Source organism: Chelmon rostratus, chromosome 17, assembly GCF_017976325.1.
Source record: "Chelmon rostratus isolate fCheRos1 chromosome 17, fCheRos1.pri, whole genome shotgun sequence".
In the NCBI taxonomy this organism is placed as follows: Eukaryota; Metazoa; Chordata; class Actinopteri; order Chaetodontiformes; family Chaetodontidae; genus Chelmon; species Chelmon rostratus.
The window spans coordinates 9181124-9206171 of NC_055674.1; the positions used below are offsets into that span (position 1 = coordinate 9181124).

Consider the following 25048-nt stretch of genomic DNA (forward strand, 5'->3'; position numbering starts at 1 on the left):
GGCAGATTTACAGCACAGACTGACTGTTTTATTCCGAATTATCACAAAGGTCTCCAACTTCTCCCTGGACTGAACTCATCACCACAACTGATGTGTGTATTCAATGAAAACACATCTCTCTCTCTCTCTCTCTCTCTCTCTGCCTCTCTCTCTCTCTGCTGATTAGGTAATTGGGTACCAGATTTAATATTAAGTGGAAAATACCCTCAGGGTTGGAAGCTGGCAGTGAGCACATTCACATTTATTGACATCTTCAAAGAAATACTTTAATAATACCACTACTTAATAAACTACTGTGTTTTGTACTTTTGCAGTTCGTACTTTACATTTTCTTTATGGTGGGTGTTGACTGGCTCATTTATTTGTGTACATACAGGGACTCATTTAAGTGATTTGTATAGCTATCATCTGATATTCATCAGTGCTGATCAGAGGATGAATATGACAAACATTGACTGGTAAGTTGTTTGTCCACTAACAGAGCTGAATTGCCTCTTACCTGAAAATGATGACGGGATTTAACTTGCTGTAACTCTAAATGAATGCTTTAATAAACATTAGAAGATTTTTTTGCTTCTCAGTTTTAATTAAAACTCTTGTTTGAAATATGACCCTACAAGGTTATCTCACTGTTAGCCCACCAGACTGTGTTTTTGTCCTGGAATCAGGGAAATCAATAGCTCATTAAATTAGTTTGATCCTGTGTGAGTAGAGCACAAATTTATAATCCAAATATAGACTAATCTCTTCACTTTGTGTTGCCACTGCAGCAACATGCAAGAGTGTTTAAAAAGCCCTGCTGATATTTAAACGAGCTTCATGCAAAAAAAAAGGCCAACATAAATAGGAACATATTCAGATGTTCACATACTGTATACTCAAAACAAAAAACGTCTAAAATAAAATAACTAAACTAATTCGTGTGACAAAAATTAGGAGTTCTTCGTGGCTCCAAGATCCTCAAAGCAGTTTTAGAGTCCTTAACCAATAGTAATTGGCTAATTTACTGAGATTTGTCAAGTTTTTGCATATTATTCTCTATAAGACATTCTTTAAATTCTCATAGTATGGATACACACTGTAATAACAGCTAAACAGGTGCTGAGTTAGAGTGATAAAGCATCTGGGCATGCACCGTTAATCATTCAATAACAGAAAAAGCCACCAACAGCACTGCTTACTAATAGCATCGTAAAACATTGTGTACTTTTACAAATCAACCTAAAACTAGGATGCTTGGGAAGCAGAAAAATCGGAGTAATTTAATAGGTGCTGTGTTTTATTTTTTCCACAAAATATCAGAAATGATTAGGCCTTAAATAGAAATATGTAAAATCTGGTGGAAATAGGCCCAAAACTGCAGAAGGGGAGAGGTTAATTCACCTAAAGCCTGTTATTCACTCACACAGTTAGACTCGTTTACAATAACAGCAAACAGTGCTCAAAATTATCTGACTGTGTTGTGCTGATTTGTATAGTACAGTAAACTGTCCGTAGCAGTCTGTACTTGTTGATTGGTAGCACTCACACTGGTGAAACAGCGCCCCGGTGCGGCCAAAAGTCGTAACATACAAAACGGAAGTCACATTTGTGTATTTCCGGTTTAGAGTGGCGACCAGGAAACGATCTTAAAACAACATAAAAGTGACAAAACAACGTTTACGTTAATGCGTAGCTGCGTTGGCCACATTGCTGCCATGGAAACGCACAGTTTGTATGTATATGATGGAGCCAGACGCGTGCAGCTGCTATAATGGGGCCAAATATTCAAGTGAAGGACAACCTTGGTTCAGGAGAGAGACAGGCGGTTATATCTGTCCTCAGATAGATAAACACCGGCACCAGAATGATTAAGCACACGTCGCGTGCTGCCAGGCGTGCCCTCTCTGCCGGGCTGCGCTGCTTCTCTGACATTTCCGGCGGAGAACTAATGGAAGAAGGGACAGCCGCTGCACATCTCACCGAGCAGGCGTCCCTCTACGTACACGTGAGCCGGCTTTGGTCAATTTAACTGATTAAATATTTGTATGCAGGGATGCGCGCACTTCTGCAAAAGCATATCCATGCCCTGAATTAGATCCATTTTCAGTCTAATGCAAATACTGTGTCATGTCTAGAAAGTTTGCCCAAATGGTGTCAAAGTGACTTCCCTGCTCCCTTCTCCAGTGGCCCTACTGTCTCAGGAGGTGCTCCTACTGCAACTTCAACAAATACATATCCAGAGAGAACAATGACCACATAATGAGAGAGTGCCTTCAGAGGGAGACTGAGACCCTGCTGCAGCTCAGTCAGGTATCCTGGTACGGTGATTCATTAGACCTTCCACATGCAATCATCCAGCACCCCCTGCAGCTTTCACCCACCCTTCATTTTCATTTCTCCACGCAGCATTACCTCAGTATTTTTTGGGGGTGGGACTCCGAGCCTGGCTCACCCCTCGACCATTGATGCAGTGCTAGAAAGTGTTACCAGGCAGGCAAATCTCTCAGACAAGGCCGAGGTCACGCTCGAGGTCAACCCTACTCCTGTGGGAATGACAAAGTTAGAGGACTTCTGCCGTGCTGGGGTGAACCGTTTCTCCATTGGGGTCCAGGTGAATATATAATCTGTAATACTGATCACAGCAGATTAGATTGTGAACTGTGTGGCAGAGCACTCTCCATTTCACATTTCCGATCCGTCAGTCTTTGCAGGATGAGGATTTGAAAATTCTGGGAAGAGACCACAGTTCTCATCAGGCTTCGCAAACCATCGAAGAGGCCAGGAGGCTGTGCCCCGGGAGGGTGTCGGTGGATGTCATGTTCGGACGGCCCAAACAGAGCGTTGAATCCTGGGAGAATGAGTTGTCTGAGCTGTTGCGGGTGTGTGATGACCACGTGTCTCTGTACCAGCTGACCTTGGAGCGAGGCACCCAGCTGTTCAAACAGGTGCTGGGCGGAGAAGTGACCGTCCCCGCTGAAGATGTGACAGCAGAGATGTACCAGTGTGCCAGGAGGACTCTCCACCAGCACGGCTTTCAGCAGTACGAGGTGTCTAACTTTGCAAGACATGTAAGTCCTCTGCTGTAAAGACTGATTGTCACCTCACTAGCGGAGGCATTGATTATTTACAAAGATTGGAAGAAAGGCAAGTTTCTTAGTTGAGAAACTTTGGAGCACTGAAGACAAAGTGATTTATATAAGGAATAAAAATGCATTACAACAACATAGAAGAAACCATAATGAAATAATGATAAAAGTTTCAGTGTTACCCTGCAGAAATATTTCCCGTTCAACTGTATATGTAGAGCAGATTGTGCACAAAAACACAGGGTTTTAATAATGACAAGCCCCAAATTTAATAACTTTGAGTCTGCAGCCATGTGAGCAACTCTTATGAGGCCACAGCCGAGCATTCAGCTAAATGCTAAGGTCAGCATGCTAACACCCTCACAGTGACAATGCTAAGATGCTGATGTTCAACAGGTGAAATGTTTACCATGCTATGCTAGCATGCTAGCATGCTAATTTGTTAACACTAAACACAAAGTATAGCTGGAGCGGATGCCATGAATTTTGTGGGGTTTTGTGATAAAGCAGAATAAAAGATGCATTCAAAATTAGACCTGATGATGGCGCTGAAAGTTGAGGGGTGACTGCTGATTTTAAGAGATATCGGCCATTATTCAGCTTTGCTGTTTTGTTGTTGATGACATGTCTCTACAAACACTCGAAAAGGCAAATGTCTGCTCTATTTTGCACCATATGGCCTCATGAACACGTCTGAGAGGAACAGTCACGACAGCACAATGATACTTCACTTTGTTTCATGCAGAACGCAGTGAGTCATCATAACATGAGCTACTGGAAGGGAAGACAGTACATCGGCGTCGGACCAGGTGATCTGTTATGACTGAAAGCAGTGATTGATGAAACGTGGACCTTGTGGAAAAGTTAGCTTTAACATTTGTCTGTGACAGGAGCACACGGCCGGTTTGTCCTTCTGGGGGAGGGAGGTGTCGTTCGGGAGGCCCGGACCCAGACTCTGGAGCCTGACGTCTGGGCACGTGAAGTCCGGCAGAGGGGACATGGGACACGGAGGCGGATTCAGCTGGGCCACCTTGAACTGTGAGCTGTTGCACTTACAGGCAGTAGTGTTTGCTAATGAGTGTATATATAGTTATTACACGAGGGGCCAGCTGCCTTTTCCACAAATGAGCCCGTGTGAAATGTATCAGCCAATCCTCAGAGTGTAATTTAACGCAGTTTGAGAAACATAGTGTTGGACATCACTGGACATGTGCATGTCCTCGCAAACATTCTGTCCTTGTGAAACGCTGTAATCAGACTGTAGTCACTCAGATGTTCTGTAATGAGAGATGTTTGTTTGGCAGATTGGAGGAGGTGTTGGTGATGGGAATGAGAATGACCGAGGGCATTAATCACAAGGTGAAGCCTTTATGCTGACATGAAATACAGTGATGGAAATATTCTTGTTCTTGTTTGCTCTGTATTCAGTCCATTCCAGAGAGACATGTGATAATATTGTTTGCGGGCATTTTCTGCAGCACTGGGAGTCGTTTAGCCCTCGGCTGGGCCTCCGTGAAGTCTTCGGTACGTCCACCGACGTCCAAGAGTGGCTGCAGAGTGGACGACTCATTCTTGATGACAGGTGACTATTTAACAATTCTTTAATTCAAGAGTTTGACATGGTATGAAAGAGGTTACTCACGTGTGTCAGGCTGCAGTCATTATTTTCTAAATGTATGCCAAAAAACCCCCCATCAGATCCTCACTTTTGAGAAGCTGGAATCAGAAAATGTTTGGAAAGTTTTGCTTGCAAAATCAGTTAATTGATTATTAAAATAATAGCAGCTTAATTTTTTTCCATCATCTTGTTGTTGTTTTTTTTTTTTCTTCTTCTTTCCTTTTCAGAGGTCTGCGCTGCTCCTGGGATGGACTGGCCTTATTGGACAGCATGCTGCCAGCTCTGCTGCTGGAGCTGCAAAGACAAATCAGTCAGAGGCTACAAAGGGACCACCACCCTGATGGACAAGCAAAGAAGACCTGCAGCCCACGATGACACGAGTGTTAATAGAGCAGGTACTGTCAGGGAAAGCTTGCTCATGACAGGATGCAACCCTTATCTTACCCTGCTCATAGGGAAATAAAACATGCCTTCTGACTTTTATACTGACTCTGTATTATACTGTATGAAGACATGTTCATGTTGGGTGACGCTCTGAACGATAGATATTAATATATTTTTAAAAGCCTCGAGGTCCTGTCATGCAATTATTGCTGACGCATTTCTCATTCAGTCATTTTACTGTCATGTAAGCCTAATTTTGACTCTCCCAGTGCGCAGGAAATGGTTTGAGTCGATGTGAATGCCTTTTCACTGTGTGTCTGTATTGAGAGTACATGTGATTTCTGCTTGTGAATACACCCTCTGAAAAGGTGAATGTAGCTCCACATTCAAGCAGCCGCCATGTTCAGAACACAAGAAAAGCCTTGCATGCACATCATTATTATTGTAATATTTTGTATTTAAAATGATTTTATTGTTTAATATATAATATTAAAATCTCAGAATTGATGAGTTTGACCACATGCAGTACTTCCATTGTCTTTTCACTCTTGCTCATCTCTGTACATTCTTATATGAAAATTCAGCTTTCTTTAAATAGTCTTCTTTTGGAACATAAATATTAATAGATACATTAATCCATATATTAATATTAATATTCTTAATGTTTAATTAGGAGGTTCGTCTGAAAATCTACCTTTAACTGAACAGAGTAAACAGCTGAAGTCAAATAACAGTCACAGAGCTTTGTAATTTGGTACTGCGGACTGGCAGAGACCGAGCGATAGAGGCAGAGTTCCTTCCAGGAAAATCCATTTTAGGATTTTTTTTTAAGAAATTATGCAACATAAAATCTAGTTCTACCAAGTTTTTCCTCATTGATTGTCAATAAGTAGCACTTCAGTTTGGATTTTTTCTGTGCTATTCAAAGATATTTACCGACCCATTCAGCAGCAATACAGTTAAACACACTCCAGAAGTCAAAATAATAGATCTTGCAGAACAGGAAGCGGTGATCTTAGTAAACATTATTACTTCTGAAGTGCCTCTACAGCGAAAGATATGTTTTATGTGTGTAAATGAATTGCATGTGTGTTCTTCTGTTTGCACACTTGCTTGCCCTGAATTGACTCTTGAGGAATGAATAAATTATTTTGAATTGAATTGAATAAACATGGCCTCATGAAGTCAGTGCACATTTGAATGAATCGTGTTCCAGGGTTGAGGACAGGCAGGTGTTTCCCATCTCGTTGTTTAGAAATGGATGAATAATTGATAGGGAACAGATAACTGCCCAAATCCCTGTAGTTATGGATACAGGAGGTGTGAAGTACGAGAACTGATTAACTGTTCATTCTCTTCTCTTGCAGTAGTCAGTAGATATGTTTTCAGTCTTACTGTGGCCTTCCTCTTAGTGTTTTTTTTTATGTTTATACAGTATAACCACCACGCAGGGTTTTCCTACGAACCTGCAGCCTGACATAACTGTGCATCTGGGATTTAGTTATTCATACAACAGTACCTGCACACAACCCCCATTCTTTTCTGCAGTGATCACGATATGCTGCCAGTGTAGAGGCTGGAGAAACAGCTCACTCGCTGCTGTGGGATTCATGAGGCCCGATGATGAGTCCTCTGCAGCACCGTCACCTTCAGTGACTGTACTGGTTTTATTTCCCACTCTATAAAGACATTTAAGATGGGAACTCACTATAAGGGCACATATTGTTTTATTTATGGTGATAAACATGAATGCATTCTTTTTCATCAGTATATGTGGTATTTGAGAGCAAAAAAGGGGGACGCAGTGAAAGCTGAAGGACATGAGGGAAATACTTTATCTGACTTTGAAGAACCGGACTGAACATTTGAACAATGCTTTTGTCAATTCATTTCAGGACATACTGGATAACTGGCTTTTTCTCCATCAAACCATTCTTTTCACCAACCAAGGACACTCTGAATGCAGAGCCCACACAACAGTGTATTGCTTTTAACCCTAAAAGTGTCTTGGATACACCATCTTGCAGAAATAAAGGAGTTTTTATTGGTGAGGGGATATAAATAGAAGTTGTGCTCATTGGCAGAACAACACAGAGAGTCTCATGTGGGCTCTCTCCATGGTGCTGATTTCATGGAGGTCACTGTGTTCCTCTTCTCTCGCCCACCTCCCTCCCTGTAATAAACACTCTCCCTCTTCTGTTTCCTCATGCTGACACGCCAGTGTGTACGCTATTGTTACTCACTACGCCGGCTTTGTCACACCTCGGTCCTTGGTGCCATTCAGTATGGCGTGGGAGGCTTAGAGATATGAGCAATCTCTCGTGTCTGACAGTTAGAAAACGCTTAAGGTCTGCAGCTGAGTCATCTCCACCCACACACTTACATGATCATGTTTTGCATCATCACTTGAAAACTACTGATAGCTGACCCTCATGAAGTCTAGCAACATCTGTCTCCACCTCCTTCACCTGTTTCATAAAGGTCTGGAATAAACTGATAACGAAGCACATGTGAGAATTAGAAATATTCTTTTATTATAGGATCATTTAATACAGTTACATATACAAAAAGAAATACAATATGAATGCACTGGTCCAGCCAGGTGCTACAGAGTATAACTCCTTACATATTACAACATTGCAGCATACTACTACAATTGGTTTATCGAGAAAGCTCACGATTCATTGAATCTGACACCTCTCGGGTTTGTTGTGTTTGGTGCTTGATCTCAGCACCAGCCGCAGGTCGCTGGTGAAGCTCGGGCGGCGCGCCAGAGGGTCCATGGCGGCGCAGGGCGCGGCGAGTCCCCGCGCCCGGCTCCCTCTCCTGCCCCGCTGGCCAATGCACAGCGACTGGTAGGTGAGGATGGGAATGAGCTGATGCCGCGACGGACCGGTCTCGTCGGGCAGTCCGCCCAGAGCGGCGAGGGCCCTGAACGCACCTTCCAGTCCCGTGCCGTCTTTGGCCGAGGTTTCGAAGAATGGGACATCCTCCCCGAGGACTTGTGCCACCTCTGACCGTCTCACGGCTCCCGGCGCTTCCAGGTCCGCTTTATTCCCGCAGACCACGGCCGGTACTCTCGCGGGATGTTTTAATTTCAGCAGCTTTGCTTTGGCGGCTTGGATCTCACCGAGCAGCTCGCAGACTTCATCGAAAGAGTCTCTGTCATCCAAACTGAACACGAGCAGAAAGATGTCACCTGCGGAGAAAGAGAGCATCACGTTAATTATTCAGAATAAAAGACGACTTAATGGACAAATTCACTATTCTCATAAATTGTGACATTTCATTGTTTTGAAAAGGTTTACTAAAATCACTGGACAACTTTAATAAACAGTTTACAAGCTGGATGTTGTAAAATGATGAAATGCATTGATAGACAACACATTTCATAGTTAAGTTATACAGCAATTTTAGGTGAAATGATTTTCTTAAAAAAATAACATTTGTAAAAAGCCTGCTAAAGCTTTAAGCAATGCAGTGACTCCTCACCTGTCAGGATGGATAACCTCCGCTTCGCAGGGAAGCTCCTCTCGCTCGCTGCGTCCAGGAGGTCGATCTGGTACGCCTCTCCGCCGATGTGGAACAGTTTTCGGTGAAAGTCCTCCGTTGTGGGTTCATAGAGCTCTTCAAATTCGTTACCCAGGAACCGCTGGAGGATGTTGGTTTTGCCCACTTTGGGTGCGCCGAGCACCACTATTCTGTGACAGTTCCTGGGCTTGGTCAGACCCAGCTCCAGCAAGTCCACGGACCTTTTTGGGAGTCGGTCAGTCGACACCTGCCGATTCCCAGAACTCGAGGATCTGCTCGCAGCCGCTCTCCTCTCCTGCTGTCTCCAGCTGCCTTTCACCGTTTTGATGATGCCCATGCCTGTCTTGGATATGTTGGAGACTTTGGGGCGCTGTGGTACTGGGCTGCTCTGGAGGACTGGGTGCGCAATGCGTGATTGCCCGGCGAGAGAGTTGAACATGTCGAAGATGCCATCAACGGGAAGGTAAAACTTCTCAGTTGCGTTCATCTCCGTGTTCTTTCAAGCGTCTCCGGACACCGAGAGGCGAGCTCACCAACCCAGTTGCTTCCCCATATGTGCGCCGAATCAGAGCCGAGCGTCGTCTCTTATACACCAGCAGCAAGCGCGGCGTCTGCGTCACCGTCTCAAACTAATAACGCGCTCCTTTTATAGAAGCATGAAGCAAACCCCGAACCAAAAAAAGCACACAAGATCTCCACTCTCTTGTATTCTTCCTTAAGAGAGATGAGCTTTGCAAGTGTGGGAGTGTGAGATTTCACCCAGTGCAGCTTTTCGAACAAATGCACACAAGAGCAGTGGTGTTGGTTCAAATAATCAGGTGATTTTCCAGGAAAAACGGCCAGTAATGGAGTAAAAGTGAAAAAAACAAAACAAAACAATGACTGTCCAGCTTATTTACTGTATAATGTAAAAATCAATGATATTGGTTTAAAATGAATCAAGCATGATCAAAATGATCGAAATCCGACTCAAATTCTGCTTTTAAATATTAAGTTCAATAAAAAAAAAACACTCTGATGTGTTTAAACCTAATTAAACATGATCTATTTTTAGCACCTGACTAACAGGTGTTTCCTGTCTCATTATGGAGAAATGGATGAATGAAGTGATAGAGTGTCCACATAATTGCTCAGATCCCTGTAGTCGTGGCCACTGGAGGTGTGAGCACTAATTAATTGCTTCATTCTCTTCTATTACAGTGCTGTCATGGTAACAGGATGCATTTGATGTACATTTTATTGCAGCTCCTCTCTTTCTTATTGTTCATATGACCACCACCCGGGGTTTTCCTTCTTGCCTGCACAGCCTGATGTGACTGTGCATTTGGGATGCAGTTATTGATGAGGCCTGTATGAACAGTACCTGCATGCAACCCCCATTGTTTTCTGCAGCCATCACGACGTGCTGTCACATGAAAGGCTGGAGAAACAGCTCACTCACTGCTGTAGGATTCATGAGATGAGTCCTCCGCTGCATCACCAGCTTCAGCGACTGCAACCTGATTTCATCCTATTTTCCACTAAAAGCACCAAATAAGGGCATAAATCATTACCTTTGCTTTACAGTGGTGAACATGAATGCATTCATTTACATCGGCAAATTTGCTATTTGAGTGTGAAGGTTTGCAGAGGGAGCACAATGAAAGCTGAAGGACGCCAAAGAAATACTTTGCCTGACTCTTTAAGTCCTGAACTGAACATTTCAACATTACTGTGCGAGTTCACTTCAGGAGTCACACTGAATAACTGAGGCCTCTTCTCCATCAAAGCATCCTTTTCACAAACCAAGGGCACTCTGAATTCAAAGCCCACACAACAGTTTCTTCATGGAGGCCTGAAGAACAGGTTGGATGCAGAAGTGAACGGCTTGATTGCCACAGACAGTGCAAAATCACTTCAACAAGTGCGGCTTAGTGGAAACTAGCAGAAAACCAGGTCTGATGGAAAATGTAATGGAAGGATGTAATGTAATGGATTTTCTTTGGCCTGGAATGTATGAGCGCTGACAACAAAATGCTTTGTTAAAGGAAAAATATCAGCATAAAAAATAAGACAATTATTTGTGGCCTCCAGGAACCTCCTGTATAGCTGCCTCCTAGTAGATCATCTTGTAAACAGAAAGTTTTGACATTGTGGTGCATTGTGGCTTAAACTGTGAGGATATTGTTCTGCTTATGGTGCTACATTTGGGGTCCCAGGAAGTCTGTTGGGATTTCTGGCGTTGGAGCTTTATAGCAGGATTTCAACTTCTCTGGGGTCGAACTGATGCCAAACATAAGTACCATCACAGCGATAACGTACTGTACATCGCTGTGGATGTGAGTGACTTTTTGGACACGAAAGACATCGATATGTGTTCATGTCTCGCATATGAAACATGAAATATTCTCGATTTGATCTAAGAACTCCAGACAGGCTCAAGCTAATGCAATGCTACCACCGCTACTATAATTTACCTCGGTGAAGGGCTCAGTCACCACCCAGTCACAGTACGACGTCAGACTGCTCTCATGGCCGTGCACTGACACATTCACTCCCTGGTTACATGACTAAATATAGAAACCACTTTCACTTTCCTAAGATACAGCGAGGTTTGTATTTCTGGAGATGATTGGACCCCATCATCAGCCCATCAAACAGCCACATATTACAGCAGCATCTCAGATGTCACATGATTCACTGTAACCACAGCGTGGATATGAGTAAGTCACCTGTTTGATTCCAGGGGCAGATTGCGTACTGCCCCCGGAGTCGAGACTAAACACAGAAGCAGTTTTTGCTTTTTATGCACCACATATCTGAAACAAACTCCCAGAGGAACCTGGTTCATGGTTCACTGCCTTCTATTACATTAAATTTAGGATTATTCATTCATATTACTCATTGTTGCACTGTGACGTAGGTGCAGTGTAATCTTTATTATGTAAAATATTGGCTGAATGCTATCAATAACCTGTCTTGCTCTGTTTAATTTACCTTATATTCTGTTTTGCTATTTTTGAATCCTTATTTTTGCATCCTGTTATACTATATTGTTATATTACCCTGTGTTGCTTTTTTAGTACCTTTTATGTCTCATTTAAAGTGCTTTGAATTGCCAGTAGTTTTTGTAATGGACTAATTATTTAAATCATTTAATGCTGTGCAGGCAACAGCACTGGTATATTTGCTTTTGAATGTACCACAAGTTTGGACAGATCTGGTAAAAGCTGCATTTTCTGCACCTGCAGCACGGAATAATTTGCAAATACATCATTTGCATCCACTGATGAATTTAATTGCATCATAAATTAATATTTGCGGTGAAGGGAGCATGTGGTTGTTTTTCTTGAGAGGCCACTGTGGTTGATTTCGTGTGTGTGTGTGTGTGTGTGTGTGTGTGTGGGTGTGTGTTTTGTATGTTTTGTCATATATGTTGCATTGAAAGGAACAATGTTGTGATATGCCTGTGGCTGCTCACTTGTAAAAAGAGATACTAAACAAGACATTAATTATTACAGAAAACATAGTCAGACCACATTATCATGAAAATAATTGTTGGCTGCAGCCCATTAATAATCCTTTGGATTAAGGTATTTGTGGAAGACAACATTACAAGAAATTAACACAACATAAACTAAAACAATTAAGGTATTTAAACTACATTTTGACAGAGTCCCTCTACAAGATCGGGGCCACAACACCAAGGATGGAGGACCCTTTGGAGTTGATACAGCACTTTGGTGGTGCAAATTTCAAGCACATTTGTCGTCAATAAAATTTTGAATGACCAGCTGGCATGGACTGAATCTGGGGCTTTTTGGGACCCCTGGGGTGGTCTTGGCAGTCCAGCAAATGAGACACCCAGATGAGATCACAGCACAAGTCACTGGAAAAAACAAACACAGAACCACTAGAGGGCAGCAGAGAGAGAAGCATGAAGTTTTAGAAACTGGATCCTCCAGTGGACCGAAAGTGATCACCGATTAGACACGCGCGCGCACACACAGATTTCCTCTCCTGCGTGACGTCACTGCCGTGCAGCGGTAGGCTGGTGTTGTTTGTCAGCCCTCTCTCTCCTCCCCCTCTGTTTCCCAGACCTCGCCTGCATGTCCCCCCTGCACTGACCTCATCAGGCCTTTGTTGGGAAACAAAGAATGTTCAGGCATCTGTTTTCAGGAGAAATAAAGACATAGGGTGCCAAGGCAGACAGGAGGAGGAGGCCCTGAGGGGATATAGATATATATATATATATATGGATATATATATATGGGTATTCGTATACATATGAAGCTGAGCTCTGACCAATGAGTCACATTAGGGAGCAACAACAAGTAAATGTTCACTCCAAACCTGTGTGAAGCATTTACCAGATCAACAAATGTGCCACCAGTTTCACTCTGCCTCTTGTGCTTCTTATTTCTGTACACTTTCTCCTTTTGTCGAGAGTCATGCCTTTGTTGTTTCAAGGTGGAGCTGGTATTTCCTGTATATCCTGCTCAGTCAACCAACCACAAGACCCACTGCTCTCTCCTGATTTTCACTCAGTTGGCTAATCATTATTCCCTCAACGTCACAATACGAGCCTTCTGTGTTTTCATATGGGCGACCTGTGCGTGGCTGCGGATTGCTTTGCACAGTTGTTTGAATCCAAGCCAGCGGAGAGGTTTTTTAAGGCCTGCAATGCATAAGGACTTGACTTCAGAGACAACAGCCCATTAGTGGTGATAAATAAGTAACGAGCAGAGATGCAGTGATGAAGCTGCTGAAAAGGAAATGTTACTCATTGTTGAGTCCCTCTGGAGTAACATGGTCACTCACTCTGCCAGGAAGTGCTACCAGTATAGAGCTATGGGAAGGAAAAGAATATGTGGCACTCACTCATTGGTTTATAGCCATTCTATTTTAACTTCTAGTACAAACCTGCAACATCTCCAGCATCTCTGTATACTGCGTATGTGTAGTTTCTGTAATACTTAGATATGAAAGCCCTTGCAGTGATCTCTGCACAGAGATCTGCTGAAATCTAATCTAGGATCACTGTTGTGTAGATCAACAGAGACGCTTTTAGCATTTTTGTCTGAGCAAATGCATCCTAACATTGTGCATCCTGTCATTATTTTTCTGCGCAGGTGTACTGTGTGATTCTTCTTCCTCTGGTCACCTGCTCCAGTCCACACACATGCTGTTCCGCCAGGCGGTGAAAGGGTTAAGTCTGACTCTGCATGCACCGAGCAGCCCTCCCTCCCTCCCTCCCTCTCCATCCATTTTTACTGTGTGTGTGTGTGTGTGTTTTTAAGGGGGGCCTGTGCCATCTGCAAGCCCGGTGGAATTGTGATATGCACACACAACTAAGTTTGATAACAAACCAGCACCGCCGCGCTTTGCTTTCGGATTCGCTCTGAGCGCACGCCGCTTTTCCGCCGATGCGTCCCTGCGCGCTTTATATGCCTTTTGGAGTCTTTCCTCTATCAGACAGCTACGGGATATGTGAAGAGGCGGAGGCGTTTCTTCTTCCACCCGAAGCCTCCCCAAGTTGGGACCCCACTGACGCGCTATGACATGAAGGTAAGAGGGAAAGTGGAAGCGGGCTGGATCGGATCGTTCTCGATCCGGCGTCTTCTCGGCTTATTTCGCCGTTGGTTTCAACTTTTGAAGTCGGGGACATAGCTGAGTCACTGCCACACACTTCACCTACCCGATCGTCCCGTTTGACGCAACGTGCATGATAATGTCCTCCCCCCTCAGCCGTCCTGGTTTGGGACAGAAAAGGAAGGACATGTCAGAGAGATAAGTGGAACCCGGTGGATTCATCCAGCGGTGTGTTTTTCCACACATCTGTAGGACATTAAAAAAATACCTGGGCGAGCAATGTACAGCAGGCCTGATCTGGGAGCAGTTTAGACTTCCTATTTGTAAAGAGGGTTTGGAAATGATGGGCTTACTTCACACTTAGCTGGGTTTCTGAACAAGAAAATGTGCTTTATAGGTGAGTAAATATGAGTAAAATGAAGTATCATGTCAAGGTCATAAGTTACAGTCAAGGTGTATGAGGAATCTTCATTGTCTTAGGGAACACAGAGTGAGGGTGTGTGTTTGACAGACAATATTTGTGAGTAGTGATGGTGCCTCCCCCTCCACCCTGCTATCAGTCTGACTGATGTCATAGCTATTAGTTCCTCACTACATTCATTTATCTTCATAATGAGCGACAGTAATGGAGATCGGATTAGAAATCCGGCCAGAGGCACGTTTTAATTATCACTCTCTGATCTGTCGTTGTTAAAACCATTTCCACAGCTTTTGCGTACGGGAAGTCACAGTGAGGGCTCGTTTTTAGGCTCTATAGGTTTTCCTTCCAGGAATCAGGAAGCAGGAGATACTGGGACTGAACTGGGCCTGCAGCGGTCACCGCTTGAGATTTCAACCTGTGGTCAGCCGAGCCACAAACATTTTGTCTCTTACTGCCACTTCAACAATCTATTTAGAGCATCGGAAGCCCTCTCGTCGTGTGACAGACATTGCAGGCCAACTCAGTGCCGTCACCTTTTATTCATAGTATTTATTCACAGCCTGCTGAGGTTTTCTCTTTAAAATGTGGCTGTAAAAAAGCTGATTTGTACAATGCATCCAAATCTATTTTGTTTTGTCACTGATTGACAATGCCAAACCCGTCTCTCATCTTCTTCCCCCTTTTTTTTTTTTTTTTTTTTAAATATTTTGGAAATGCTTACTCATGACACAGCACTTGACTCTGGAGTGAAGGGCCTGATTGTTCGTGTTCATGCATCTCAGTTCTTAGTTAAACAGACGGGGCAGATCTGGGAGTGGAAAGTTATCGGTTACACTGACTCACTGACTGTGTGAGGAAACTCAGTCCAATGTCCAGGGCAAAGTGATAACTTCATGGCACAGCACTGTATCTATCTTGATTGTTTTAAGCATTTAACAGCCAGCTATGAGTGATTCTGCTGCACTATGGTATGTGTATCTGTGTAGGAGTTCAACTGCTGTGTGAGTCTTGGAATGCTTTAAAGGCCTGCTGCTGCTGTGGTGATGTAATCAGGTCAGGAAAAACAGGAGAGGTGGAGCCCCTCCCCGCTTTCTGATAACATTTCAAGGTAAAACAGATTTCTAGTCCCTGGCTTTGAAACCAATATTTGCTTTGCAGGGAAGGAACATTTATTTTTGCAAAATCGAATTAAGGAAATAGCCGTCCATTTGGTCGCGGCTTACCGGGAACAGTTCACCGTGATCGCTCGCGCAGATCTCTTCGAGTTGTCCCAGGGAAAACTGAGCTCAGGTGTTGTGTTTCACATCGCTTAGAGGTGCAGCGCTCTTCCTCTCGCCTTCCAGTTACTGCATGAAAAAAAATGTGCGAGCTCTTGTAGCCAGTGCTGTCAGCACTAGCTCACAAAAGGAGTAACGATAATGAAGATGTGGTGTGTGTTATCTGGGGAAAAAGTTCTCTCTGTTAATATTTGATGTTAGAATATTAATATGACCTCTAGCAGGCTCAGGTGATCTAATTTGTGCATTCCTTCCCAGCAGGAACACACTTGTGGACGTCACTGAAGTTGCCAATAGGAGGAGGACTTCACTGCATTAATCCATTGAACTCATCTCTAACGAGCCACCTTGCCCAAGGCAGCACAGTGGGCTGGCCTGCTGTTAGACTCTTATCTTTTGCCACCTGTGACACACAACTGCCATCATGCAGACCTCATCGCTCCGCCGGCAGATGAAAAACATGGTCAACAACTACACGGAGGCCGAGATCAAGGTCCGGGAGGCCACCTCCAACGATCCCTGGGGTCCTCCCAGCTCGCTCATGTCTGAGATCGCAGACCTGACCTTCAATGTAGTGGCCTTCACTGAGGTCATGGGTATGATCTGGAAGCGGCTCAACGATCACGGTAAAAACTGGCGGCATGTTTATAAGGCGCTGACCCTGGTGGACTACCTGATCAAAACCGGCTCTGAGCGCGTGGCCCAGGAGTGTCGGGAGAACATATACAGCATCCAGACCCTGAGGGACTTTCAGTACATTGATCGAGACGGACGTGACCAGGGCGTCAATGTCCGGGAGAAGGCCAAGCACCTGGTGGCTCTGCTGAGGGACGAGGAAAAGCTGAAGAAGGAGAGGAGCCAAGCACTGAAGACCAAGACGCGCATGACGGGGGTCACCAGCAGCTTAGGCTCCGGATCCCTGCCTCCTCCGTACCCGGGTCGTCGCACTAGCCAGCCCAGCGCCGCGGGGTTCCACAGGGATGAGTTTGGCATGTGCAGAGGCTCGCCATCCTCCCTTCACTGTGAGTAGGAAGTGTGACGTCACTTCAGCTCCTCAAAGTTCCTCAGATTGCTGTCAGATATATCTTTTTCTATGCACATCAGTCAGTTCTCACCTGAGATTTATCATTGAAGTCGATGCTATTTTAAAACCAGCATGTAAGCCCTGATAAGTATTAATGTTTCGCACTTTCTCTTGTAGATGGAATAGAATGTGTTTCAGTTTTGCTCTCCGCTGATGGTCGGACATCTGCATTCCTTTCATTCTGTTTGCAGTCACGTCAGCTAAACTGGATTTACAAAAGAAAGGAGGCCCTGTTTGCGTTTGTCTCAATCTGGTGTGAAACCACAACTGGGTCTCCTGGATCGGTATCCAGTTGTGGTTTCACATCAGATTGCTGGCTTGTTGATGATGGCATAAGCCCACAGGTGGTGTCTGACTGTTTTACAACCACAAATTCCACAGAAGTGCTTTTCCTCCAATACATTTTCCATTTGATGCACGTTCCTTGCCTTCTTTTCTGGGCCAGAATGTGTGCCAGTGGAAACGTGGCAGAAACCGTTAACCTCCGAGCTCTTGGTCTGTGGTCCAGTCGACTACAGTAGGAGCTCGGTGTGCAATATGCAGAGAAAACATTTACACCTGAACACCACAGAATGCTGAGTTTAAAGCCTTGGCCTCAAGCCCCCTCTCCCTGGGCGATTTTAAAACGGGAGGATAGAGGTGGTCTCTTGTGGATTCCGGGACACCGGCGCATGGTCGGACTGTTTTGCACATGGTGTAGGTGGGGGTCAGGAGGTTGGCAGCGGCTAATTGCCAGCAAGCATTCCAGCTCAGGCGGGGGATATTGAGGGGCAGCACAGTGGAAATGATCAGTTTGTGAGACCTGACATTGCCAACGTGTGGCCTGCTGCCCTCTTTTAGCCCCGTGACCTGCAGCCTGGCACCCAGACTGGTATACTGCCAGCCCCCTCTCATCCCCTCCCCCAAACCTGGACCCGAGTCCTGGAACCCACCCAGACGATTCAGGGTAATAAGGTGGGCCCCTCTCCAACCCGTCCATTCCTCTACCCCTCCACCACCCTAACTCTCCACACAGGCTCGCCATTGTTCTCAGTGCAGGCAGAGTTAGGCAGACCGCGGCAAGCAATGCCAGCAAAGGCCCTAAACAACGGGCCATGGAAAAAAAAGAATTAACATGCACACACGGTGCCAGCTCTTTTCTGACCTTAAACATCAGCCTAAAGTGTTCTTTTTTTTGTTTTGTTTTCCATCTTCTTCCCCCTCTATTTCCATCTGTCAGTGTTTCTGTCTGCATCCTCCTGCTAACACCCAATCCCCTCTGCTCTTCCTCTTCGCCTGTAGCTTCCTCTTCCTCGCCCCGGGTCGCTCCAGACCTGGAGCAAGCTCGGCCCTCGACCAGCGGAGAAGAGGAGCTGCAGCTGGCCCTGGCCCTGGCTATGAGCCGGGAAGAAAGTGAAAAGGTACCTCAAGCTGACACACACACACACACACACACACACACACACACACACGCAAACCTCTCATCCCTCCGGCACATGTGCCTGACAGAAAGAGGCCTCTGAGCAGCCCTGCTGCTGACATGTTATGTTGTAACGCTGGCGTAAAACGTTGAACGGCTCCCACACACATGCTTGGACACTATTGGTCATGGTGGTGAAGCGCTCCCACTGCCGCTCTCCACCAGGGCGCCATTTCCCAGAACTTTTAACCGAAAGTGATATCATCAGTCAGGATGTGCGCATTGATCCACTCCTACGCGCCGCGCAGCCTGCCCTGGCCTCCCTGGCAAGGGCAGCTGTTGTCCTCTGTGACTTCTGCTCAGCTACAATACATAAATATATTATATGCACAGCAGGTTCCACTTCTGGCATCAAACCAATCAGCTGGGGTTTTCTGATCAAACTGAAATCCATATATTTGATCTCCTCTCTTCTGAATCACATCAACTCATGTTTCTTTAAGAATCACTCGAGCAAAATCAAGCGTGCTTTAACCTTTCCCTTTGATTAGCCTTACTCCTAATCCTTCCTGCTTGACCCTAGCCACCTCCGACAGTGGATATTGACGAACAGACCCAGCTACAGATCGCTATGACTCTCAGCAAGGAGGAGGCCCAGAAGGTACAAGTATGGTGGGACCAGGGATGACCCTTCTATTGCATCATTTTCCCTATAGCACATCTCCTGTTGCTCTGTATGATGAAACCAGCCTCGCAGCCCAGTCTGGGCAGACACAGCTGCATGTGCTACTCACTCTCCTCACTCCTAAGCAGCAAGCGAACATGTAACTTTCTCCGGTGACTAATCAAACGAGACCTCCTCCTCCTGTTCCACTAACCACCAGATCTCTCCTCTCAGTCCAGTAGTATGAGATACCCATGCCAAGCACTCTGAGGCTTTCTGGTGTGGAGGCAGGCGAGAGTTTGATCCCTTCACTCTGCTGGGGGAACCTGTAGCATTGCATGCAATGTACTGTGAGGATGTCCAAGTATTACTTGCACGTTTGTTGAGCAAATACTGATTGCAGTTCCCTCTTCGGTCAACACCCTCGCAGTCGGTCCAGTGTGCACCTCAAACTTTGGACATGGATGAGGACAGCCAGCTCCAGTTAGCCCTGAGCCTGAGCAAGGAGGAGCACCAGCAGGTAGGCTTCCTTCGCACTGTGTAGGGGGGGCTTTTTAAGTTGTATTCCTGTCACTCTGTTGTATTATCTCTGGCAACCTTTTTACCCCACCTCCCACCTCCTGTCTCACTCTGCCTCTTTGTCTTTGTCTCTCTCACTGTGCCAATACACTGCAGCACAATAGAGCTGCTCTGTTAGACACCACAGTGCTGCTCCCCTCTCTCCCCTCTTTGACCAGAGAACGTTCTGGTCCCTGACCCTTGCACACATCTATCTCTGGGTTATATGTTGCCTGCAGGACAAAAAAAACAAGCTGACTTTTGTGCAGTTGCTGAGTCATAAATATAGCATGATGCGACAATATGTGAATTTTGCCGGAAGCTGTCATGCCCAAAAGGCATCCATGTGTCTTTTGACAGGAGCAACTCAGTCGCCAAGGAGATGAGTCGATGCTACAGAAAGCTCTGGAGGAGAGCAAACGTGAGATGGAGTCTAAAGGCGGGGTATGAAATATTGGGGTATGGAATATCTCAATGGGGGGTGATGAAACATAACCATACAATGTATTTCTTGTCATGCTTTGTAAACATGCATTTATGGACCAAAATCAAAAATAGAAACAATGGGCAGGATTAATGGGTTTGATCAGGCCATTTAAATCCAAAAACATTTCAAACTAGAGAAGCAATAGTGAGTACTGAAGCGATACACTGAACTCACACAGATTTTTGTTTATCGTTTATGTGGTCAGACTGCCTTCATGGACCTGGTAGATGTTTTTGCAGTACCCTTAGATGAGCCTCCTACTGACTACCGATGGAATAACGCCCCACACCAGGCAGCTGCTCGTGTGGGGGGCACAGACCCCTGGGACTCCCTGGGTGAGCTTTGAGTTAGCTTATCACAACAGGGGTGTTTAGGCACCAAGATGTGCTTAATATGTAGTAAATTATAGTCATAGAATGTTTGTTTTTTGAGGACAGAAAGATTTGTAGCCTGATTCATTTCAGGTGTTTTTTTCTGAAATGAAATACTGTACAATAAGAAATCGATAAAAGTCTGCACAATTTGTTGTGCTCTCATGTTGCAATAGACTCTCTGTCATTCACCTCTCTGTTCCTAAAGAAGGCAGCACCAACACCTCGAGAGCAGATCCTCCCTGGGTGGCACCGCCATCTTCCAACAGCCCCCCTCCACCATGGGAGCCCCCAGTTGACCCCTGGGATGCCCCGCAGAACAATGTCTCCACGCTCAACGCCGCGGGCCGAGAATGGGCCCTCCCTGCCAGCTCAGGTGCGTCTGTGTGCATGCATGTGCTCATACAGCTCAGCCGAAGGTGCATATTTCACAGTAAATAAATCACATCGCATTTTGGTGTGTTTATAGCTTCCTCAGGAGTTGATCCATTCTCAGTGCCGTCAGAAAAAACAGCCCTCAGGGGACCCTCTCCCCGAGCTGCAAGCCCCTCAGGTAAACATATACTTTCTTTAATTACTGTTCCCAGTGTGGTTCTGTGCATCCCATACACTTGCAATGTCAGAAGCCATTTTTTTCTGCTGTTAGATGGGGATCTGTTTGATGAGGCCATGGATGGAGGTCAGGTGAACGTAAATGGACGAGAGGAGGGCAGTCCTGAGCTATTTGACCTGTCACGTCTCGGAGAAAGCCTGGCTGCCCCCAGCCCTCGCACATGCCGGACGCCTGAGGCCTTCCTTGGCCCCACAGGGGCTTCCTTGGTAAACCTGGAAAGCTTGATTCCAGCAAATCCTCCAACCATGAACCCCTTTCTATCAGGTATGTATTGTATTTATTGGCTGTGGATGCAACGTTGATTTTTATTTCACGGGGGAAAAAAGAGGAAAATGTGTGCTTTGATTGAAATCAGTAAGATTTTAGACTTAAATTATGTGTAAATTAGTGTGAACCATTTACAAGGCCAAGCCAGAAGTATACCGTGCAGATGAATTGATAACTTCTATTAGTTTACTGTATTTCTGTATGAAAGGAAAAGCTACTTGGAATGGTAAAAAAAATGCAAATGCAGAAAAACTCTCCTTATTGTTGAGAAGTGTGCTGCTGAAGAAAGCAAAAATTCACATATTCATGTTATCCTTTTCCTGTTTGTCTTGTGCCTGTTGGCTTGTTAATGCATGCAGTTATGGGAGCCGGAATTTAAATCTCAGATATTTTAGCACTCCTAAAAGCATCAGTGAGGACTAAATGTTTACAGTTATTGATTTATCATGTCCTCATAAATGAAAAATCTAATTTGAAAAACCTAATATTTTTTTTCCTGTTTGTTTCTCTTTAGGCCTGACTGCTCCTTCAGCCACCAATCCATTCCAAACCGAGTCGCCCAAACTAACTCTCAATCAGCTGGGCTCCACCTCTTCGGCTCCCCACGCCACATCTCTGCCATATAGTGCCTCCCTGCCCCTGCCTATGAGCCATCAGCCTGCCAGCCTTCCTTCGTCACTTACTCACCCCACCCAGCCGGGTCTGGACCTGCCAGGGAACCTCCCTGAGCCCTTGTTGCCCTTCTCCTCAGCCAGCACTGAGGGATCGCTGGCTGCACAGAACAGTCAGAACCCTTTCTTATGAGGACCAATGAAACTGGAGCCAATATCTTAGAAAAAGGGGGAATGCCATTAGGTTATGCTCTTGAAATATAACTCTAACCACAGACTGAACTGCAGCCCTGAGGATCCGTATGAAAACCCTATTCTTAGTTGTTTTTATATTGTGGTATAATACAGTAACCCTTAGACTGATGCAAGCTGGTTCTACTCTTCACTACAAATATCTCTCCTGCTCCTCTTGCTATTAATGCAGTAACAGGGTATAAAAGAGATAACACCTTTGAATCACAAACTGTCATGTAAAATCTCTTTAAGGCAATAGCTTTCCACAGATTGACTTCAGATACAAATGTACACAAAAGCACAGTTTGATAATATTTTGTCACTTGTCTTTGCTATGATTACCAGGCAAATGTATTACAGCTTTCCAACTCTCCTGCTCACTCTGCTGTTTGTGTGATTGGCTTAGCTGGCCACTGCTACTGTCATATACTCTGGCTCCAGAAAAAAAATTGATTTCTGAGAAGAGACAAGAGTTGCAGACCTGTCCACTTCTTGAAATGTTGCTGCATCAACATGGTTAACTTTGTGGGACTTCTGTTGGACCAGACCTGATGAGAAACATCGGTGTACACATGATTTTACTATAGTGAACTGAATTGCTGGAGCTATACGAATGAAATTATAGTTTGGGAGGACTGTTCGATGCTTCTGAATTCACTCTAAGCAAGGCAACATTAGAAAATGTATGAATCATGAGTTTTATTCATTGCTTGTGAACCACTGACTCTCATCAAATATAAGGGTATAATTAGAACACTGCTTCATTCTTCAGTTGGTTTTCTTCTTTTGTATTATCTCATTTCCAGTGATAAATACATTTTATATGAAATCATCACATCTCAGGCACACACCCAGTACCAGTCATAGTATTTGTTGGGCACTTTATGCCCCCTGCTGGTCATGACTTGTTACTACTACCTACTGCATCACTGAAATCTCTGAAATTCAAATATGTTTCTCATACGTAACCAGTAAGTAAAACTGAATTGCACGTGCTTATTTTATTGCAGAATAAAACTAGTCCTTATTTAGAGTAGCATGAGATTCCCCCTAATGTTCTGAAGTCCCATGATCACACTGCAGTTAGTCATGAATCCCTGCAGTTTGCTTTATCTGAATTTAATTAGTAAAAGTAGGAAGTTTAAATAATTAAGCGCAGGTTGAGGCTTACAGTAGTGTTGATTTGACAGATGTTAAAATGGCCAACAGCACCATCATTTCATCCTGTCATGATACATCCATCTCCTTTCTCAGTCACCCTTATGAACAGTAACATACAGCATTAACATTTTTTCCTTGTCACACATCTTGCCACTTATTTAGTGAATTAAACACTAAACAGATCATTCTCTTTAAAACAGTGTGTGAACAGTCTTTGCACACTGAGGACACTGACACCTGTCACCAAAAGGTTTGAGGCCATTGTTTGAAGTCCTGTGAGTGCAGCATCACTTTATAAGGAGCACCTGTATGATAGTTCACGTGACTCTGATGGACTCCAGCCAGCTCAGCACCTCCTGAAGTCCTTCTCCAGAGCAGGCACTGAGTTCCAGTATTGTGATTGGCTGAGTAGCAGATGCAATGATGTCATCTATTCTGAATAGCGACTTTATCTCTATAAGACTCATAGGGCAAGGCATGTCCCTGGAAAATGGTGGAAAGAAAAATAAAAAATAAAAATAAGAAAATACACAATGGCATGAGCAGATTTTACCGAGACAGAATTATGATATTGGTCATATTGTGTTGAACCTGCTCACACTGACATCTTGCAGGTATGGCAAGTGAATGTAGGGATTAATATGCTACTTAAAGCGTGTCACCTCTTGTTGAAGAGAATAAGCACGGAGACGCTGTGCAGAGGCTCAGCAGAGAGTACTGATAGCAGCTGGATACAGGAGGAAGATATCTGTGCAATGTTGGCCGAGTCCACCATGAACTATGAAAAAACACAAAGAAAGAAACATTCAGCCGTATAATCCTGACAGACAATTTATTTGCCTCCATCAAATGTTACAAACACATGCAGTATGTATACAAAGAACATACAATGACAGAGGAGCAGTCTTTGAAGTAACTCGGCCATATAGGGCCCATGCAGCCTCCCAGCTCCCTTAAAGTCACCTTCCTCTTCTTCTTCTTCAATGTCAGGTCTGTCAGGTTGGTTCCTACCTGTGGAGGTTTTAAGAGGTTGGCAGCATTACATGGATGGGCTGTAATATCAGGACTGATGCCTGCAAATTTATCAGAACTTTCATTGTTTATTACCGTTGGAAGAGTAGATGGAGGTGGCCCCAGTTCACCTAACCCATGCAAACTGAGCTGTAAGCAAAATCTGTTAGGGAAAATATCCACATGAGCCAGGGCTGGTATGGTTATGAGCATCAAAGGTAAAATGGGTTCATTGTAAACTGTTCTTACAGTATTTGGTCAGTTATTGAAGAGACATTTAATGGTAATCGTTTTTGTATTAGTTTGCAACTTAGAACACACTTATATCGGACTCTGCTTGAATTTCCTATACTAACATGTCACTTAGTTACCTCATATATACAAATGTTTTGTAGATGCATTTGCACTCTAGCTAACACTACTAACTGGTGGTAGCTAAACGGTTACTACTACCACACTAGCCTTTCGGGCTAAGTCAGCTAGCGAGTTAAGCTACACAACACTTTCAGCGTAGGGTACTGTGAGCTTTTTTAAGTTCTAGTTCGAAACATTCGGCCGGGCACAAAGGATATTTTGAAGACGTTTCAGCAGCAACGTTTTTCCAACGCCAGTCGCTCCAAGAAGCAGACAAATGCCATTGCTGCTCATTTCTGTTTTCGAGCAGGGGCATAGCGAAGCAAGTGATAGCATAATGCAGCTAATAAAGAGTCAATTGGCA

General features: G+C 44.5%; 4 protein-coding genes across 11 annotated transcripts; 2 read left to right on the plus strand and 2 right to left on the minus strand.

The window, feature by feature from the left end:
• The first annotated feature begins 1618 nt into the window (after positions 1-1618).
• rsad1 (radical S-adenosyl methionine domain containing 1) lies at positions 1619-6138 on the plus strand. Of its 2 annotated transcripts, XM_041957479.1 has the most exons (9): positions 1619-1987; positions 2167-2300; positions 2389-2593; positions 2685-3050; positions 3814-3877; positions 3959-4106; positions 4373-4427; positions 4547-4650; positions 4914-6138. In XM_041957479.1, the coding sequence occupies exons 1-9, from the start codon at positions 1847-1849 to the stop codon at positions 5059-5061; spliced, it is 1365 nt and encodes a 454-aa protein (XP_041813413.1). In that variant the 5' UTR covers positions 1619-1846; the 3' UTR covers positions 5062-6138. The 2 variants fall into 2 exon arrangements, with proteins under 2 accessions (XP_041813413.1, XP_041813412.1); XM_041957478.1 differs by lacking the exon at positions 4373-4427.
• Positions 6139-7751: 1613 nt separating this feature from the next.
• On the minus strand, positions 7752-9088 carry rasd2 (RASD family member 2). Its single transcript, XM_041957908.1, has 2 exons — positions 8563-9088; positions 7752-8269 (listed from the first exon to the last, which is right to left on the minus strand). The coding sequence occupies exons 1-2, from the start codon at positions 9086-9088 to the stop codon at positions 7752-7754; spliced, it is 1044 nt and encodes a 347-aa protein (XP_041813842.1).
• A 4802-nt stretch (positions 9089-13890) lies between these two features.
• epn3a (epsin 3a) lies at positions 13891-22917 on the plus strand. 7 transcript variants are annotated; one of them, XM_041957598.1, is made up of 11 exons: positions 13891-14148; positions 16129-16892; positions 18236-18354; positions 18937-19014; positions 19448-19537; positions 19936-20019; positions 20268-20397; positions 20642-20809; positions 20903-20986; positions 21080-21310; positions 21828-22917. In XM_041957598.1, exons 2-11 carry the CDS (start codon positions 16295-16297, stop codon positions 22115-22117), a joined length of 1872 nt encoding a protein of 623 aa, XP_041813532.1. In that variant the 5' UTR covers positions 13891-14148; positions 16129-16294; the 3' UTR covers positions 22118-22917. The 7 variants fall into 7 exon arrangements, with proteins under 7 accessions (XP_041813532.1, XP_041813537.1, XP_041813533.1 ...); XM_041957603.1 differs by having other exon boundaries at positions 20645-20809; XM_041957599.1 differs by having other exon boundaries at positions 16132-16892.
• On the minus strand, positions 22765-25006 carry arl16 (ADP-ribosylation factor-like 16). The gene is made up of 5 exons (XM_041957606.1): positions 24903-25006; positions 24427-24482; positions 24208-24330; positions 23982-24097; positions 22765-23802 (listed from the first exon to the last, which is right to left on the minus strand). Exons 1-5 carry the CDS (start codon positions 24976-24978, stop codon positions 23637-23639), a joined length of 537 nt encoding a protein of 178 aa, XP_041813540.1. The 5' UTR covers positions 24979-25006; the 3' UTR covers positions 22765-23636.
• Positions 25007-25048: the final 42 nt, after the last annotated feature.